The following is a 20,290-nucleotide window of genomic DNA, read 5'->3' as shown; positions in this document are numbered from 1 at the left end:
GAGACTCTACGTGGACGGGACTTTTAGTTTTGCCCCGGATCAATTCGCGCAGGTTTTCGTCATTTTGGCTGACCGTGGAGGGTATGCAATTCCGCTCTGCTACGCCCTCCTTCCAAACAAATCGGAAAACTCGTACCGCCGCATGATCGATCTTGTCATGGGAGCCTTCCCGTCGCTGAACCCAGCTTCGATCGCCATGGATTTCGAGATGGCTGTCATCAACGCTTTCATCGCGGCTTTCCCGAATGCCGAAATTCACGGTTGCTTATTCCATTTGGTCAAAAATGTGAAGAAAAAGCTATCGTCCTTGAATCTTCTGCAACGCTACAATGCAGATTCGAATTTCTCGCTCTGGTCTCGAATGATCCCGGCGATGGCCTTCGTGAGAGAAGATCTCCTTGACAGATCAATGATGGCTCTTCTGGAAGTCTTACCAGAAGAGTTGAAACCCGTCTACACTTACTTCGAGCTTACGTATGTGGGTCGCATACTCAGCGTTCGCTTAGATGGGTCAGTCATCAGGGTACAGTCCGCTCTTCAGCTCCGATATGTGGTCGGTCCATGAAAGGACTCTCAACGGTGAAAGCCGCACCAACAACTTCGCTGAAGCTGCTCATCGAAAACTCCAGGGGGCTTTCGGCGTCTGCCATCCTTCAATCTGGAAGTTCATCGATGGTCTTCGGCATGTGCAGCACAAGGCAGACGCCGAGCTCGAGCGATACAATATAGGATCTGCGCGGGCTCCAGAAAGACGCAGACATCTGAATGCGGACGCCAATTTGCCCTAGTTGGTCCGTACCATCGAGAATCGAGAGCCGGTGGCCTTTCTGCGAGGGATCGCAAACAACTTCCTCATGGACAACTAGAAAAATCTTGTGATTCTAGTGTCTTGATCCACCGTTGCCCTCCCATCTATCATTTCCTTCTTTGTGAAAAATACATATTAAGATAAACTAATCCTCACGGGAGTCTCACTGGAAACCATCCTCCCTTCTTACCAGTTCTCTACCGGTTTGAGAACCTTCCTTGCTTGTGAGAAACATGATAAAATTACGTGAGATGACTTGACCTGGGATCCCTGTGTTTTCCTTTCTCATTGATTATCGCCGAATCATCCTTTGCGCCGAATCATCCTTTGCGCCGAATCATCCTTTGCGCCGAATCATCCTTTGCGCCGAATCATCCTTTGCGCCGAATCGTCTCGCGCCGAATCATCCTTTGCGCCGAATCGTCTCGCGCCGAATCGTCCGCGTTGAATCGTCATGTACCGCTTCATTCATTCCATCATTCTGGGTCCTGGTTCCGGCTTTGGGAGCTTACCATTAATCGTCCCGAACCAGCCGCCTGCCTCCAGAAATGATTGCACCTGGACCTTCCATACCAAGAAATCCTTGTGACCATCGAACTTGGTAACCTGGAGTTTATCCATGGCCTGATCCTTGAAAGTCCAAACGTTTTTCAGCGGAACTCTTCAAATCGGATGCCACCCGGATTTCGTCACCACGTGGTCGATGCACTCACGCACGTTGTTGCACGTAGTCGAAAAAAAAACACTGTTCCTTCTTCGATCCTTAACCACACAGATGTTCAACAACGTCCTGGGCCCATAACCTGTTGCGAGGTTTGAGTCTGTGCTGTATTTGTTAGGATGGGACAAAGGTTGTCGACACACAAAAAGATTGCACGTGCATTCGGTCTGACGTAGCTGAAGCAATTGATGATCTTTCTGATTTATTGACATAATAACACTGTCTGAACCCGAATCTGTCTGCAAGAGTCGTCGGTCGCGCTCTAGTGCTGCGTCGTCTGCAACAGACGGTATTCGTTTTTTGGACTACCCTGATTGATGGCGTGTGCGAATTTCGCGCGTGATAGAATTTGAAATCGTCGTCTCTGTTGGTGAGGTATAAGCCATCCAATGACGTTACTCTACTCAGAGCAACATACACGAGCTGCTGATTTAGAAAAGCCTGATTCGTATCAATCAATCGTTCCACAAATTCCCTATTCTCTCTCATTTCCCGTGTTATCCTTTCGGTTGTCCTCAAACAGCGATACATGTTTTGAATACCGTCTCGGACCCGAAGGCGGAGAATTTTCATGGCCATGTAGAGCACATGCTGAGGCGTCGCTCCGCGACGGTCCCTCCGTCGAATTCCCGACATGCACATAGTGTAGGCACTGGACCGCGCCCCGTTATTCGCATTGATTTGACGGGCGACGCCGAAGTATATGCCGGGGAATGATAACTCCTCGGCGAACTTATCGGAAATGTGGCTTTCAGGCGTACGATCCTGACCAGGAGCAATATCCAAGCATTGTTCCTCGTTCCACATTAGTGTCTGCTGCCTCGCTGTAATCAACTCCGACTCTGGTACGTCGCTTATATTCATGGACTCGATAGCATCCAACGGAACATCTTCGAGTCCTGTGTCCGGGAAAGTGCTCTTGAAAACCGACCTATCGATCGATATATTGTAATGCTTGTACAGAGGTTGCTGCACGAGATAATTCAGCCAAATGCCGACGGTGAATTTCTTCACGAAACCGCTGATGTAAGAAGACTTATGAATGATGTTTTTCTTCAAATTGACGTTGAACGCATAGTCATCATCAAGAGCCCGCGGCAAACACCGCACCATAGTATCGACATCGACCGGCGCATTGATAAATAATCTGACCAACAATGCCATAAGAGCCTTCGTGGCGAAGGCGACGAATCTGCATGAATGGGATACGCGGAGAAATGAGTCTTTCGGTGATTGGGTCGAGTTTAGGTAGATTCGTGGGAACAACAGGGTACGTATACTCGTTACTCTTACTCATGGAAGGAACCTTATTAGTTCGACAAACCTTCGAACAATTGGAGCATAATCTGAACTCTCTCCCCACATGGTCTGGGAAGATGTCTTTCAAAAACATCGCTATCCGAGGGGATACCGTCTTCATGTCGCGCTCGAACCATAAACGATCGCATACGTCGCAAGTATGACCGAACTCATTGTCCACGAATGTACTTTGGAAACGAGCAGTGGCGCGTTGCCACAGTCGAGAGAATTTAGGATCTCTCGTGAATGCTACATCGTCTTGATCTACACTTTCCCGACAAGCCCCGATAGTTCGTCGCCCTGCCGGAGATGACGACCCATCTGAAGCATCAGAATCAGACGAGATACATATGAATGATGGGGCTCCTGCCCCGGTCACCTCGGTGCCCGTATATTGGTCGAGCGCTCGTCTAGGCTGAGCGATTGATGTCTTCGGCCGTTTACGTGCAGCGCCCGATGAAGCATTCGCCCGTCGCTCTCGACGATTCAAACTAGCTCGTTTCGGCCGCGCCATTGATCAAGGAACAACACACAACGGGGCTTCGTTTTCATGTACGACCTACAAGAGCCTAATAAGAGACATATGAGAGCAATGAGACTTCGTCGTTCTGGCTATCTTCAAGGTCGTCACGAAGGCGTCAAATCCGCGATGTTTCTCAAACCCTGAGTAGTGACCATGAAAATTCGATGGTACACCCCAAGAATGTCGATATTTTGTCTCCTATGGAGCTCCAGGATGATCGTAGACCGTCTAACTAGATGTAGAAAAGCCTCAGGAATGCAACGGGACAAGTTTCGGAGCGATCCGAGCAACGGTTGCCGAGATATCCCGGTTTATATTCGCTCCACACGCTCATCCACTGAAATGATATTCTCCGCTGGTTGGCATCGTTTCGGTGCATGGTACAGCGGGAATTCGTTCCATTCCGCATGATATTAGAGCTCGTTGAAGAGATTATTTTTCGGATTTCCAGATGTGTCAGAGGGCTCAGGAAAATAGGTCGCGTGCGCGCCACGAGACAGCGAGCCCAATGAAAGTGAGAAGGATGAAAATGCCGTTCCTGAGCTATAATAAAATACGATTTTGGCACCTGAACGCACGGTGAGACTGGGTTAATAAGCCGTCAAAGTTGGACAACTTCTCAAGGTCGAATGACGAAGTTCATTCGGTCTGTCACCAAGGCAAACTTAAAGACGTTTTCACGTCAAAAACGGGAGATGGTGCTGTACTTCCGACGTCTTTACGCCTTGGGCGTATTCACCGAATAATCAATAAATTTATTTTCGTTCTCACTCTGAGTTGTGATTGAGGTGATTCTTGGGTTGGTGAATGGGGTATCAATGAAGACCTATTGGGGGTTGATCGGGTATAGTTTTTTGATGGGTCGACTGAGGACTTGGCCTGTTGCTGTTTTCACGATGCATGACCTTGCGGAATTGGGGTTCGCATTTTCCGAAAATCCGATTACTCGGCGCAGTGGCCATAGAGCTCTGTTGAATGTTTTCCCTTGCAACAGGCAAATTTCACCGGCTGCTAGGGGCCTAGCCCTTGTTGGTGTTTGTTTGCGCGCCGTTTTCAGATACTCGTCTTGATATCGTTTCCAATATGCGCTGAGCATTCGTTGCTGATATTTCTTGATCGATGCGCTTCTGGGGTTTCGCTTTGTGATCTGAGATGAATGTGCCGCCTCTGTATCCGGATAGAAGATCGGCGGGGGTTAGGGCTTCGATCACATCCGCCCCAGAGGCGACGGTTGTGATTGGTCTGCTGTTAACCATCGTTTCGATACCGCTAATGATTATTTCCAGATCCCTGGAATGCGGAATAGCTGACCCCAGGATCTTGCGTAATGGTCGCTTGATCGCTTGGACTTGACGTTCATAGAAGGCCCCGAACCACGGTGCGCTGGGTGTTATGAATTTCCATTTGATGAAGGCGTCGGCTACGAATTTCCTGACTTGGTCGCTTCGAATATGTTCGTATAGAACTCTGAGCTCTTTGGCCGCTCTCTGGAGGGATAGTTCGTTGTCTGATGTAATTGTACGCACTGCGGAAAAGCGGTTGATGAATTTTTGCAATGCCCCTAGGACTTCTACCGTGGGAAGATCGTATGTTAGTTCCAGATGAATTGCCCTGCTGACGCTGCATGTAAACAAGAGTATGTAGCTTTTTCCCACTTCTACTGATTCTTTCTTGTATCTGAAGGGGCCTGCGAAGTCGCAGCCTGTATTCGTGAACGGTGGGGCTTCCTCGAGGCGGAATGATGGTAGAGGTGGAGTTCGTAGGCTCGCAGCCTCGCCGTGGAAAAGTCTGCAGGTGGCGCATGAATTGATCACCTGTCTTACAATTTTCCTGGCTTGGATTAGCAGGAAGTCTTGACGTAGCATTTGGAGCACTGCGTTCTTCCCCTCTGAGTGGAAACATTGCCTTTCGTGAATGTGTTGGACTATGAGTTTAGACAGATAGCAGCTCCCTGGGAGGATGATGGGGTTCTTTTGAGTCTCGGAGAGGTGTGTTGACCATGTTAGTCGAGACCTGCAATGGATAAGCCCGTCCTCCTCGAGGAATGGGTTGTATAGATAGAGCTGGTTGCTCTTTTTTATGTTCTCGCATTTATTGTCGTATTCTTCCTTGAAGTAGGTTCTTTGAACTAGGCGGAGAAGAGACATTCTTGCTTCGATCATTTCCTCGGCCTCGAATGCGAGTTTTCCGTTGGGGTGCGGATGTCGTCGAAATGTGATGCCCTGGGCTACCCGAGCTTTCGCTTGTTGCGCTTTCCTGGCTAGCCTTTGCATCAGGGCGCAGAATCGGATCGCTTTGATCCATGAGGAGAATTTTTTTATATAACATCGGCACCGATTTTCAAGTTTGGCGGGAGACGAGTGGGGAACTAATCCTGTTGTTTCAGCCAGTAAGGACCCTTGAGCCAGAGATCTCTGTTTGGGTTCGAAGAGATGTCTGCTCCGCGGGGAACGAGGTCGGCTGGATTGTGTTCTGACTGCACGTAGTTCCAATCAGCTTGGCCGAAGAATTCGTCGAATCCTGTTCGCTACGTATGGTTTCCATCGTTCTGGCGAGGAACCCACCCATCCTAACACACTGGAGTTGTCCGAGCACAGGTGAATCGAATCTATTTTGAAGTCAAGTAGATTCTTGAGGGTGTTTATTTGCCTGGCCGAAAGTAGAGCTCCCAGTAGTTCGAGTCTGTGGATTGACATCGGTCTGACCGGACTCATTTTCGCTTTCGCCATTATGAAGTGTGCCCTGGGTGGTGCGTCGCTGAACGTTTCTCGCAGGTAAATGACACAGCCGTAGGCCGAGAGACTTGCGTCCGCGAAAGCGTGTAGCTCTCTGCGCGATTTGAGCTTGCTTGGGGTGAGCATCAATCTTTCTTGTGGGCTTCTTCTAACGGCATGTCCCATCCTAGCTTTGATTTCCACAGCTTTTGGAGCAGGATTTTGGATTTCATTGTGGTTGGTCCCATTATCCCTAGTGGATCGAATATTTGAGCCAGTATTTGATGACCCTGATGCAGGGAACGAAAAAACCCTCCATAAATATGGTGGTACTCGGTGTTATCGACATCGAGTCAAACCTGAGAGATATAATTGCAAGCGCTGAGGCGAACCTGCGACAGACAGTTTTGGCATGGTGGTCCGAAAACGCGGTATACTTCCCCAATGTTTCAAAACTCGCGCGCATCATTCTCGCCATTCCGGCCACCTCAGCTGAGCCCGAAAGAAGATTCTCTGCGGCTGGGAACTTGTTGCGTGAGAAGCGTTCATCCATGGATCCGATTACAATGTCCAAAACACTGTTTATCCATGACAAAAAGAGTTTTTACCACCCATATGAGGCTCTCGACAATTCTTTAAGACAGATATGTATTCTCGAAGTTTCCTTGGAGAATAAATTGTGATGTTCTCCTTCATGCCATGTGTCGTTCCCTCCTCGCTTCTAGCTAAGGCAAGAGGCGATTCGAGAAAAAGGGAAAATGTGTATAAAAATATAAGTGGCTTCCCGTAACGCGTATCAACTATCACGCCGCCGCGAATTGTATTCCGCGCCGTGAAACGCCGCTGCGAACGATTCCCCCCGCCGCCGCCGCTGTCGGATTCGATGTTGGCGCACAGCTCTGGTACGACGTCAACAGCAGCGTCGGCGACATCCGTGGCGAGTTCGACGAGGGCGAGGTCGACCACGACGAGGAGGAACCTGAGGTGGTCAAGGTCGCAGCCGCCCATCGAGGAACCGGCCCAAAAGGTCGACCGCGGGATCGAAGAGGCATGGGAGGAACGTTGACGAGTGGAGCAGCAACGGTGTGTCGACTGCTGGGGGTTCACCCATCGGCAAGGTGCCCCGGCATGCCCAGCCCGGGCAAATGAATGTTTCTCTTGTCACGAGTTCGGACACTTCGCTCGATGCTGCGCAGCGAAAATCGACAGCGTCAAGTGTTATCGTTGTGGGAAGTACATGGCTTTCACTACCAGATCTGCCATAGACCCAACGCTCACACGCCTGACGAAAACTGCCGCTGCAAGCTCTGTGGAGGGGAGTGCTCGGAATACCACTTCTACAGTTGCGAACGTCAGAGAGATCTCAAATGGAATGACGAGTGATAAAAATATGTACATATACTAAATCCTATACACCATTTAAATGGTAAATAAAAGCTTATTTGGAGTTGTGGGAAGTGGGGACACTTCCAGAGAGATTGTGTACAGCATCATGTGATGCTACGAAGTCTGAAGAGATCGAGCGATCTTTACCCAATTCTTGTCAGCCTCGCTGATGAAACTCGGTTGGCTCTTCCATGGAGACACTGCCGAGGAAGGGTAGTCGGCATCCCACTCCTTGTGCGCGTCCAGCTCATGGTTCTATAGCCGTCGAGACTTGAGAAATGAGAAAACTCGGCGAGTAGCAGGAAGGTGTCCACGGTGGAGGACATCGAATTCATGTGGAATTCAGAACTTTTCGAGATAAAAACAAAAGAAGCGATCGGCGAGGAAACGAGTTAGCTAGACGCGGAACTAGAACAGTTTTTTCGTTGCTCAGTCAAGAGACTCATGAAGGGCGACTTTTCATGAGCCTTCCCGTCGAAGACAACCTCGAGACGATCGGAGATAACGGATCACCCACCAGGGGAAGACCTACCGCCTGAGGAAGGCAGAAGGAGCCTATCGAAGGATCCGGAAACGCTGGAGACAAACGACTATGTATCGCGAGCTATTTCGAGATTGTATGCGTGGCATCAGCAGCGCCGAGGGGACTCGGCGAACCCGCTTATTCTCTTCCCACGCGAAATTTAACCGTCCCCGGGCCCCGGACTGCCCATCTGGAGAAAAGACTCGCATGGTTGAAGACGCTGGTGCGATATCGACGGACAGAGTCTCCTTGAAGGACGTACTTTACCACGGATCAAACCTTCTGCCGGACATATAATTCAAGTTATATTACGTCTCAGACGCCATATACGTAGTCACAGCCGATATCGAGAAGGAATCTCTATAGTTCGAAATACATCAAAAACATCGAATCTTCTTGCGGTTCCTCTGGCCTCTCTGTATTTCTCCAGGTCAATCAGCCTCTAGGCAAGAATATGGGGGGCAGTTTCCCGGGGAGCGCCGGAGGAAGGATCCCTTCGGAATATTCCAAGCGGGTAAAGGTCGTCCCAGGGAATGGCTCACCAAGTCCGAGGCATTTGCGGAGGTATTCGAAGAGACAGTGACATTTCCAGACGTGAGTACGAATTTAGACAGCAGCGGAGCCAAATAACTTGCCATAAAAGGGGATCAATAGGAGGACACAGGACACAATCGGCTTCTTCATATCGAAGGCATTACGAGAGTCAAGGAGTGGGTCTCTAATGATTGGACATTTCCGAGGTATGACGCTCGGGTCCTTGACCCTTCAGGAGCCTTCGGCTTTCTCTTGCCAGCCACGGTATCGGCGGACATTGTTCTTCATAGACTATTTGCGCAGAAGGCACACTCTATATCTTTTAAACAGGGCTGCCAGAACTCTAGATTGGAGTCACCACATTTGGCTCGAGCTCAAGGCTTCCCTTCGAAATCGCGGCGCGTGTTTCGATGCGGAGTGTTAGGTACTGAGAATCTTCCTCTCTGTTGCGCCGAGAAGGGCGAGTCGATAGGATAGGTTCCGTTGAAGACGACGTTGGACGTAGAAACGTTGTTCTAGACACGGTTCAAGTGAGACTCAATATTCCTCACAGGCATGTCAGAGGAAACGCTCTTGATGATGGTCCGGGTGCCACGCCGACTCTGGTGGATGTGACATTCGAGTAATCTTGTCTTGAGATTCTGCGGTCGAATCGACAGAGGATACTTCCCGTCGGTAGAAGTGAGCGGAGGACTCCGCGCGCTCCCGGGTGGGAGAGAGGGAAAGAGCGTGATTCGCTGTGAGGTGATTTTCGAGTCGATACTCATAGACTTCTGGCGGATGGCGCGTCGACCCCCTACGAACTCACAACAATGACTGTAGAACGATACCTCGACGACCTCACTGTTGGACCCGTCTTTTGCACACCTAACTTGAGCCATCGTCACCGTCGTTGTTGTAGTATGCGAATTCGTTGCGCTTGTCAAGGTAGCTGTAGGCTTTCGAAGAGAAGGGGGATTCCATTTCGCGGTGTTTGAAAGCGTGCCACACGTCTGCTCGAAAACTCGGACCCGCAGCGCAGTCTGAGTATGATGAGGACCCTCTGGAGAGCGGGAAGTGGGTTTCTCCAGCGAAACGCATCTTCTATTCACCAGCGTTCGTTGAGCATCGTGGAGGATACCTGAGGACCAGAGACAAGGAGTCGTAGGAATGGATTCCGATTCAGGCCCGTGACCTTGTTGTGGGCATCCTGTAGTGCCTAAATAATCGTCATCCGACGGGATCGGCAAGGTGCAGGGCGCGTGTGGTGACTTGCACGCTGTATAGGCCAAGTTAGCCACTATATGAGGAGCTGTGTGCGGTACGAAGGGCCGAGAAGGCCGGGACCATCCCCACCGGGCACGGAGGAGGCATCACAGGCGTCGGAGGACTCGCCGCGTGTTCAGGCGTCCTCAGGCCCGGCAGGAAGGGCAGAGGTGGTCGCTGCTCTCCGAGCAATCATGGAGGCAGAGGAGGCAGGCGTTGGAGTCAACGTCCAAGTTAACCTGCAGGTTCAGGCGGAACCGCAAGGCCCGGCTCCCCTCAGGCGGATGCCATTGACGAATCCGGAGCGATGGCAGTGTCCGATCTGCATGGACGGAGTGACCAATGCAGTGGTCACTACATGTGGCCATCTGATGTGTTGGCCGTGCCTCTATCGTTGGACGGTGGTCATTCCCCGGGGCATTTGCTGCCCAATGTGTCGCTCGGTGATCGAACCGACGGGCTCCGTCCCGATCTCCGGAACTGAAGAGGAGGTGGAGCTACCGCCAGGCTTCCCCAGGCGACCGGAGGGTCTTCATATCCCGTTCGAAGAACCCTCAGCACGGACCAAAGAAAAGAAAAATGGGATAAAAATATTCATGTAAGATGTATCGAGCGAGTGCAATCCTTGCATAGCTAGGTAGGTCTATCGCCGTGGTAGGTAAGACCATATAGAGCTCTAGGCACTCGGGCATTTAAGCACCCAGCAGTGGTCGAGTTTCAGAAGCAGAGATATCATGTAGGCACGTTAGATCAGGGTGCACGGGAGGCGTAGCGAACGTGCACATAGACAGAGTCTTGTTCTGGCTGGCGTAGGCGCCGGTCGTGCTGGTGGGCTCCTTGATCGGTCGAGACCCAGGCAGTAGGCTGCCAAGTGAATAAACTAGAGAGTGGACCAGAACGACTTTTCCCTTTTCCGAGTATCTCCAAGGCACCCCCCGGACCGTTACACAAATCGGCCACGCTTCCATCTTCAAAACAGTCCGACTCAGCGAAACATTGTATGTCTTCATCGATAGTCATGTACGTTTGTAAATTCTCCACTGAGACCAGAGCCGAACCGACGCCGACGGGTGGTCGAGTGGTTAGCGCGTTTGTCACTTCTCGTGCAAACGTGCATAGCCGCAACGACGCTTTCCCGCTTTCCCGTTTCTCCACTTTCCCGTTTCCCCGCTTTTATTCCATATTATGTTCTCCGGAAAATCTTCACCCTTCACGGCTACAGTAACTTTCAGCGAGATTCATTAGTAGAAAGACAGAGGCCGATGATGACGGCAACCCCCGATAGCCTTCTCTGGAGCTCCCGAAAATCCACCCCCTCATGGTGATCGGTCCGCCGATAAGAAATCCTGCGAATTCCCGTCTTTCCCTTGAGAGGACCACTCAAATATTTTTTTATGGTAGGAGGACCCATCACATGAGAACGACGTCCCTCATATGACCCTCCCGCGAACCCACCCCTGAATTTTCGCGGCGATTGGTTCAGACGTTTGTGATTTTTGCGTGTTTCCGATTTTTCTTTTTTTTTCGTATTTTCGTGGGTCGAGCACTCAAATTTTTTTTTCAAGGTAGAAGGACTCATCGCACCGGAGAACTGACCCCCCAGTGCACAGTGTCAGTGTCTGACAAAGCAGTAGGCTCACCATCTGTTGGTGGCTCTTCGATAATAATATCTGTGGCGCACTGTCCTAGACGATCACTAAATGAAGACGCTGAAGTAATAAAGAAGAGAATTCCGGAAGTGGGCGCACTATGCGTATAATGTCCGTCGAGCAAACTAGCGGGTCTGATCCCAGGCCTAGCCGCTAACTTCACTACACTGGGGATTTGAACCCCTTGGGTTGAATGACTCTGAGATTAGGATGCAGGCGATCTGTGGATCGCCGCTCTCGATCTCTGACAGATTGTGTGTGTGTGTGTTGACGGCTCGATGTTTCCGCCGGCCGGTTGCTTGACTGTTGACGGTGGCGCCGTGAGCGGGAGAAACCGGTATGATCGATCCGCGCTGCGCCGAGTGTGTGTTTGCTATCTGAGTGCGCCCGACTTCCTAGGGGTTTATTCTTATCTCTCCTGGAGATATAATCGAGATTGATAATGATTATGCTGTACACTGATTAATAGGACATGAATTAATATGGATCCTTGATCCGAAGTTCCCCAATAAGTCTCTCTGGTCTCTCTGAGGAAATAGTCGAATGGATCATGGGAAACTAGAATCTGTTGGGAAGGATAGTGTGCTGTGAGTGTAGTGCATGCGCAATGGACCTAGTCCGTTCGTCACAATATCGTTTTCATTATCATCTGGTATGGATTTTCGCGCGCTAGGACGTGGCTCATGAGTGAGGCCGACCCCTGTCTCTTCTTAAGCGAAGCAGGAAAAGAGAAGCTTTTGATTGCGATCTACGTAGATGATGGCCTGCTGGCAGCTTCTGAAGAGAGCACTCTCAACGCTTGTCTCGAAGGTTTGAAACTTCAGTTCAAGATCACCTCGAAGGATGCGACGTACTTTCTCTGAATCGACATCAAGAGATCGCCAGAGGGCATCAAGATCAGTCAGGCACTGCAAGCTCGGAAGATACTCGAGAAGTTCAATTTCAGTCAGTGCAAGTCAGTGACTACTCCGATGACTCGTGAGTCAGGGAAAGTAAGCGAAGAAGAGGATGGATCATCGAATGGTGAAGCTGATAATCCAGAGTTATTCCCGTATAGACGAGCTGTTGAAGCAATCATGTATTTGATGCTCGGTTCAAGACCAGACTTGGCATTCAGCATTGGGGTCTTGTCGAGGTCGCTCGGGAATCCTTCGAAAGAAAATATAGTGATGCCAAAGTGGGTTCTCCGATATATTCCCGGAACGATCAATTTCGGAATCACGTATGTCAGATCAGGAGTTTCCGCGACGTTAGAGGGATACAGTGACCCTGACTATGGAGGTTGTTACCAGACTGGTCGATCTACGTCGGGAGTTGTTGCGATGTATGCCAGCGGAGCGATCTCCTGGTTCAGTCAAAGACAGACGTCAGTGGCGACTTCCACTACGGAGGCGGAGATCATTGCCGCAAGTGAGGCAGCGAAAGAAATGGTCTGGCTCAAAAGGTTGTTCAGAGAAATCGCTTCGTACGACGGAATACCCACGATTTTTGTGGCCAATTCCGCAGCGGTAAAGTTGTTTGTCAACCCGGAATTCCATCGACGAACGAAGCATATCTCTGTCCGGCACTTTTTCGTCAGGGATAAGGTGACCGAAAATGAGTTGAGGGTACAACAGATCGCGACTGAAAAGCAAGTCGCGGATATTCTGACCAAACCCTTGCAGAGGATCCGGCACAAGTTTCTGTGTCAGCTCATGGGGATGTCTTAGGTTTCTCTTATAGATCGACGAGGGAAAGTGTTGAAGTCGGTTCGTCGATCTATACTCTAACGACGAAGCATAAGGCTATCCTCGGAGTATAAAAATAAAATCTTAAGTGTGTTTCAATCACTTGGAAAAACGAAGCTGAACTGTTAGCTCTCTCTAAAACTTCAACTTTTACTCGTTCGTAATCGGGGGAAGTAGGACTAAGTTTACCGTGGGTGCATGTCCACGCTTTAGGCTCGGTTTGCAGAAGTTCAGGTATGATCGTTTTCCATGCCAAGAAGTTTCGACCATCTTGGGCCAGAATGACACTGCTGAGTCGACTAAAGTTCGAACGGGGTGCCGAACCAGACGAGCTCGTAGAAGTCTCAGGCTTGCTTTTATCGTCTGTAGCAGCCATATCAGCAAGAGACTGACGAGACGGGACTACAAAGAAGTCGTCACTCTCGATTTCTGCCAGCGTCCTCGGAGCAAACTATTTGCACCGCCGACGAGACGACATCTGGTAAGCTACCGTTAGAATCGTTACAGAGAGAGGGAAGAGTCCGGAACCGAAGTCGGCATCGAGACAGATCTTCTATCGAACATTTTGCTTACTAGGAATCAGGGTAGCTTTTCTATCCTCAACCTTTTCACATCCTTATCTGTAAAAAGGGTGTCAGGCACGAGCCATCCGGAGATTGTAGATGCCAACTTTGTGACGATCTCTGCCCTCAGTATCATGTATATAGCTGTAAAAATGCGCACAATTTTTCAAAGGGAACACAAGGCCCGACCTTTCTTGAAACCCTGTGATACAACTAACCGGTCAATAAACGGTGGATAAACAACGTACTTGAGGCCTTAAGGCGAACGGGAATGAGTGTCCGATTGAGCAAGTGCAAATTTTTCGTGAACTCAGAACAATTCCTCGGATTCAATATATCGAGGGAAGGGATAAGACCAGGAACGGAGGAATTATTGGTGGTCGAGCAGTTTCCGAGACCAGGGAATGTACATGAAGTACGACGATTCCTGGATTTGACGAGTTTCTTCCGACGATTCGTCGTGCATTATGCGACAATCGCGAATCCGCTTACGATGCTTCTGAGGAAAGAGGTTCCCTTCGAGTGGTCGAGTGCGTGCGAGGAAGCGTTCGAGAAGCTGAAGCGGAATCTGGCACAAGAGCCAACTCTGGATAGATTCGACCAGAAGCGAGAGACCGAGTTACATACGGACGCGAGTACAGTAGGATTGGGAGCGATTCTGATACAACGACTGGAAAAGAGACCGAAATTCGTATACGCCATCAGTCGAAAACTAGCGCAATCCGAGCAACGATATCATTCCACGAAGCTGGAACAATTAGCGGTCGTATGCGCACTCGAGCGTTTTCGTCACTACCTACACGGTATGGACTTTGTCGTGGTATCCGGTTGTAGCATAGCTTGTTGTGTATTTTAGGATTGAAGGCTCAGAGTGGATCGACGCAGCCGTGTCGATGGTGGGACTGAATCGCCGAGTTCGACTTCACGGTAAAACTCCGTCTGGGAGTGAATATGGCTCACGTCGATGCGCTCAGTTGAGGACCGTTCGAGTTACCGAGAGAAGAGTCGGATGACGAGGAGAGGCCGACGGACTCGTCAACGATAGATGTGGTGCTGGTGGTCTCGATGAACTACAACGAGGCGGCGACGATGCCAGCAATCGACGAAGAAATAGAGGAGAGGAAAATAGCGCTCATGAAGCCGGAAAACGCGAGATCGATCCGAGAGAAGTCATTGGTACGGAACTTCGAGTTAGTAGATGGCATGCTATTGAAAGTGATGAAGGATCGAGTAAACGCTGAGAAGCAGGAACTGATCAAAACGTGGAAGGCGTTCGTCGTGCCGCGAGTATTGCGAAAATATGTTGTGGTCGAGTGCCACGATAGGATGGGTCATTTTGGACTGAGGGAGACGTGGGAAACAATGAGACGGTACTACAGGTTCGAGGGAATGAAGGACTACTTGAAGTATCATCTGAGAGCGTGTTTGAACTGCATGTTCAACGGAAATCTGTCGGGCAGGAAGGAAGGGTTATGCAATCCGATCAGACCCGAGAGACGCCCATTCCAGGAAGTCTTCATGGACCATATGGAACCGTTGCCGGCATCGAGAGGAAAACAACATGTGATCGTTATGATCGATGGGTTGACCGAATTCGTCGTCTTAGAAGCAGTGAAGACGACGGAAACGAGATATGTCATCACTCATCACGTTCCTCGAGACAACGTTTCTGAACTATGGGGATCCCGAGCGATTGGTATCCGATAGAGGTACAGCATTCACATCAGCGGCATTCGAGAATTTCTTGATCAAAGAGGGAGTCGAGCATACTTTGATTTCGACACAGTGTCCGCAATCGAATGGATTGACTGAACGAACAAGCAAAGAGGTAGCGAGATTGTTACGAGCTTTGACGGAGAAGGTAGATAAATCAGACTGGGCGGAGAATATCCCGATCGCGCAGGCGATGCTCAACCGAACAGTGGCACGAGGGACGGGCAAGGCCCGTTTCGAAGCGTTGCATGGATATTTACCGAGACTCGATAATTTTTCGCAAGTGGTTGGAAATAGGCAAGAAACCGTTTGGAGACCGGCAGAAGAAGTGAGGGACGAGATTCGACAGCGGATCGAGAAGAGCCAGAAACGTGAGAAATTACGACAAGAAGTTGGAACCGCACAAGATCCGTTATAAATGGGAGACATTGTATTAGTTTCGAGATTGCCAGTCCAAACAGAACAGCCGACAAAATTTCTACCGAAGTTTCGAGGACCATTGACTGGAGTCGGGATGTTGCCAAAAAATTCGTATCGATTGGTCCAACTGGGAAAAGATAAGATTACATTGGTATAATGTCCGTGGGTTAGAGGAGGGCAAGATAGTTCCATTGGATGACAAACCCCTTGGAGCTCCAGACATTAACTAAGAGGAACCGAGTACTTCAGGAAATAATATTCGAAAGCCGAATGTGGAGGTCAAAATGATGTCGGTAGGAGGCGAGAACGACGGCGACATCGACGAGATGTCGATGATGTTGGAGGAATTCGGTTGCGACGAGCTAAAGGAAACAACGAAATTTAAGCGCACCGGCAATGTCGACTTGAATTCGGCGATTCTCGGGTCACCAACGAGAGGGTCGGAAGAAGGGGAAGAAAGGGTCGAGACGAGCGGAAGGAGGAATCCTGTTCGGGCGGCGAAATTCGAAGGCAGATACGGAAAGTAGATTCAGAGGATAATTAATGTTTGATTCAGAGGATAATTAGTCTTTGGTTAACAATGGTCAGGGAAGTAGATACCGTAAATCTTCTTTTAGAAGCCCTGTTACTTATAGCACCCCCTCCTCAATACAAGCCCCCCCCTCGGAGAGGTTCGTAAATATAGAAGACCCTCTCCAATAGAAGCCCATCTCTCTAATAGTAGGCCCCCTTCCGTCCGTGATCGCACGTAAGCGTGATATTCCGGAAGATTTTCCCCTCATCGTGGAGAGCCGAGAGAGCACCGACGCGTCGGCGGACGACGGCGACGTCACCCGAGTCGGAACGTCAATCTGTGCACAACGATTACGGGAGACTCTCGTTCCACACTGTTGTGTGTCTGAACACGCAAACGTCGCTTCTCAGACGAATAACTTCGTTTAGTATCTCATGCGGTAACCGTAGCGCTCGGCTAAGGCTCAGGCGAGCTGTGCATCTCGAAGAAAGGACGAGATTTCTCTCCTATCTCAAAGCATCGGCAGTTCTCCATTACTCGATCGTCAGGGTTCCGCGGTTCGAGTAATTATAAGCCCCCTCCTATAGAAGCCCCTCTCTAATACAAGCCCCTCTGAGAAGGCACTCGGAAAAAATAGAAGCCCGGTCTTCTAATAGAAGATTTACGGTAGTTGAGTACACGTAGGTATTATAGCGCCAAAATGATGAGGACATCATATAGTGTAGCGTGGTCGAATCGTCGGGTCAAGAGGTTCGCTAGAGTATCGAGCAGTTTTGAGCGACTAGTCGAATCGAGAGTTTCGTGAAAGTATCGATCAGTTCAGAGTGACTAGTCGAATCGAGAGTTTCATGGAAGCAGCGAGCAGTTCTGAGTAATCGAGCGGATCAAGAGTTTTGTGACGGTCTCGAGCGTTTTACGGAGCCACAAATCCGGAAATATGGAAGATCGAAGACAACAACGAGAGCCGCGAGGGACTCTTGAAGAAGATCGTGGACACCCTCGGATGTACGCGCCCATGAATATGTGGCTCAACTTGGCAACGGCGGCGACCGCGTTTGGGTCAGCCATACACGTACTCGTACGAGATGCAAAAGCAAGAATCTCAGAAACGTGCGAACCGGCGTCAGCGAGGTGAATCGAGTTGTTCAGTCGAGTTCCGAGACGAAGTCAAGCTGTACGAATACTACGACAGCGACGACGCTGAAGAGCTACCGTTTGAGAGTATATATGATCTGAACGTGAGCGAGTCTCGACCACGGCTTGGAGGGAGAAGTCGACACCGCCAGAAGAAATGGTGGCACATGGAGATCCCCGACGAGGACAAATGAGAGCACGGCGAAAAATCACCGGAATCTCAACAGTGCCTCGAGGAGGGGCCCGCGGACGGCGTCGCCCAAGAATTGGAAGTTACCGAGTGGCCCGTCATCGACGATGGCGATGAGGAAATCGAAATGAATCCGGAGCGACCGCTTCTTGAAGTTCAAGAACCGAATCAACACGATATCGAGCGTGGCGAGCGCATCGGAAAAGAGCTTCAAGAAGCGCGGGATGAACGCAAACGAGTTGAACAACAACGGTGTGTCGACTGCTGGGGGTTCCCCCATCGGCGAGGTGACCCGGCATGTCCAGTCCGGCCAAATGAATGCTTCTATTGTCACGAGTTCGGACTCTTCGCTTGCTGCTGTGCAGCGAAGATCGTTAGTGTCAAAAATGTTATCGTTGTGGGAACTAGGGTATACTCCCAGAGAGATTGAGTACAGCATCATGTGATGTAACGAAGTTAAGAGTGATCGAGTCCGGAATCATATCTCATATGATAATAATAAATAATTACGTAATCAGGTAACGAGAATAGCATGTACTCAACAGCTAAGTAAGCGAGGTATTTAATGAGGGCATTTAGTATCGTAGCAGTGGACGAACTGTAGGGAACGTCGGAACATGCCTTTAACGTAGCGAAGCGAGATAACGTGCATGTGTTAGGAGAAGACAGTACTTGAAGGGCCAGCGTCCGAGCAAGACGCGTGTGCCCGAGAATAAACCAGTACCCGGGAATTGAGACCGTATCCGAGTAGTAATCCACAGGGAAAACCCCTACACGTACAAATGGGCGGAAACAAACGATTGGATTTCGAAACGCTAGATGGGGCAAACTCAGACAACGTCCTGAAACTTATACATCGCTCCTACATATCTCAGCGCGCAGTTGAGTTTCATGCCCTCAGAGCATCGGGTCGCGAGAACTTAGCCATGATCACGATCGGCGGCGAGGTCTCAGAATACAAGGCTTACGATGTATATAATTTACGTCTTCAGAGCAGATCCGGTGACCTGGATACAGTCACTCTGACTCTAGTCGGTGTCCCGGAAATAGCGAGAGGGGAATTACAAGTTCTGAGGGAATCTTTCGGACTAAAATCATTGGCGGACGACGCCACCGGCCCATCGGGATTAGAGGTGGACATTCTTATCGGCCAGGATTTCCTGGCACGGGTCTCGCGCGGTGAGGAACGTATCTTTGAGGATCGCATCGTAGCGACCAGCACCATATTTGGTTGGGTGCCGGCGGGCAAGGGAACGTGCGGTAGGAGCGGATTAGCAGATACTTCAGCATTTCTGACCTCCAACCTGTACCGGCCGGGAACGTTCGTCGGCTCGGGAGTCGTGAACTTGACATCGCTGGTCGCGAAGCAAACTGTCTCGATTCAAGCCCAACCGTCCATCGGTCCAGAGATGATAGAAGCTGTCGCGTCTCGAAGCGCGAGTCGTACGTACTATACCAATTACCCATACCGGAACACCTTTCTGTTCAATAAATGATAGAGAGAAGTCGTCAGCTCTTCGTTCGCTCGCGGTGATCGCAGCCAGAATGTGGACGGCAGCACGTCCGATGGCAGCCCTCTCAGCCAGCCGCGGTCGAGCTCCGCCATCTTATCAGTAGCGTGCGCGAGACTCCGAAGGGATCGTCAGTCCTTCCGGGTTTCCGTCGAATTTTGCCTGATCCGCGAGCGATCGACCGAGAGACGAACTCATTAATAGCATCGTCAGTGTTTTCTGTCTTCCGGTCGCCCCGACTCGTGACAGAAGCGTTGGATAGATTTCCGAACGAAACGGGACCCCTTCGGAAAGGCATACAAGATCTATATATATAAAAACGTATGTCTGTTTGTCTGTTTGTTTGTCTGTCTGGTGTCACCTATACATAGACTCGAAAACGGCTGAACCGATCGTCGTGAAAATTTAGGAGCGTGTTCTGGGCGATCCCCCGGTGGTTATAGGGGGGTCAGTTCTTCGATGCGATGAGTCCTTCTACCTTAAAAAAATTATTTGAGTGTTTTACCCACGAAAATCCGAAATCTCGGAAAAAAATTGAAAAATCCGAAATTCGCAAAATTCACAAACGCCTGAACCGATCGCCGTGAAAATTCAGGGGTGGGTTCCCGGGAGCCTCAGGAAGGTCTTCTGAGGGTCGTCGTTCTCATGTGATGGGTCCCCCCACCCCCCAACCTGAAGAAATTTTTTGAGTGGTCTTCTCACCGCGAATCGAAGATTTCATAAAGGGAAAGACGGGGATTTGCAGGATTTTTTATCGGCTGGACCACCATGAGGGGGCGGATTCTCGGGAGCTCCTAAGAAGGCTATCGGGGGTTGCCGTCATCATTGGCTTCTGTTCTTCTACTAATGAATCTCGCTGAAAATTGCTGTGGCCGTGAAGGGTATAGATTTTCCGAAGAACATATGGAATAAAAGCGGGGGTACGGGAAAGTGGGGAAGCGGGAAAGCGGGGAAACGGGAAAGTGGGGAAACGGGAAAGTGGGAAACGGGAAAATGGGGAAACGGGAAAGCGGAAAAACGGGAAAGCGGGGAAACGGGAAAGAGGGGAAACGGGAAAGCGGGGAAACGGGAAACGGGAAAACGGGAAAGTGGGGAAACGGGAAAATGGGGGAAACG

At 50.1% G+C, this 20,290-nt stretch overlaps 3 protein-coding genes and 1 pseudogene across 3 annotated transcripts in view; 2 read left to right on the top strand and 2 right to left on the bottom strand.

Annotated features, from left to right (window-relative positions):
• LOC108865065 (uncharacterized) overlaps positions 1-788 on the top strand; it is a 1,143-nt gene extending 355 nt beyond the window's left edge. The window contains exons 2-3 of the mRNA XM_018641717.1: positions 53-474; positions 587-788. Coding sequence (XP_018497233.1) covers positions 53-474; positions 587-788 — 624 coding nt within the window. The remainder of the gene's footprint in view (positions 1-52; positions 475-586) is intronic.
• Positions 789-1,276: 488 nt separating this feature from the next.
• On the bottom strand, positions 1,277-3,342 carry LOC114828538 (uncharacterized; annotated as a pseudogene).
• A 1,028-nt stretch (positions 3,343-4,370) lies between these two features.
• LOC100901146 (uncharacterized) lies at positions 4,371-5,624 on the bottom strand. Its single transcript, XM_003738478.1, has one exon. The coding sequence runs from the start codon at positions 5,622-5,624 to the stop codon at positions 4,371-4,373; it is 1,254 nt and encodes a 417-aa protein (XP_003738526.1).
• Positions 5,625-14,781: 9,157 nt separating this feature from the next.
• On the top strand, positions 14,782-15,399 carry LOC108865064 (uncharacterized). The gene has a single exon (XM_018641716.1). The coding sequence runs from the start codon at positions 14,782-14,784 to the stop codon at positions 15,397-15,399; it is 618 nt and encodes a 205-aa protein (XP_018497232.1).
• Positions 15,400-20,290: the final 4,891 nt, after the last annotated feature.

The sequence above is a fragment of the Galendromus occidentalis genome, unplaced genomic scaffold (genome assembly GCF_000255335.2).
Source record: "Galendromus occidentalis unplaced genomic scaffold, Mocc_1.1 scf7180000075995, whole genome shotgun sequence".
Classification (NCBI taxonomy): Eukaryota; Metazoa; Arthropoda; class Arachnida; order Mesostigmata; family Phytoseiidae; genus Galendromus; species Galendromus occidentalis.
Note: the sequence above shows the minus strand (reverse complement) of the source record. Positions and strands in the feature narration are given on the sequence as shown.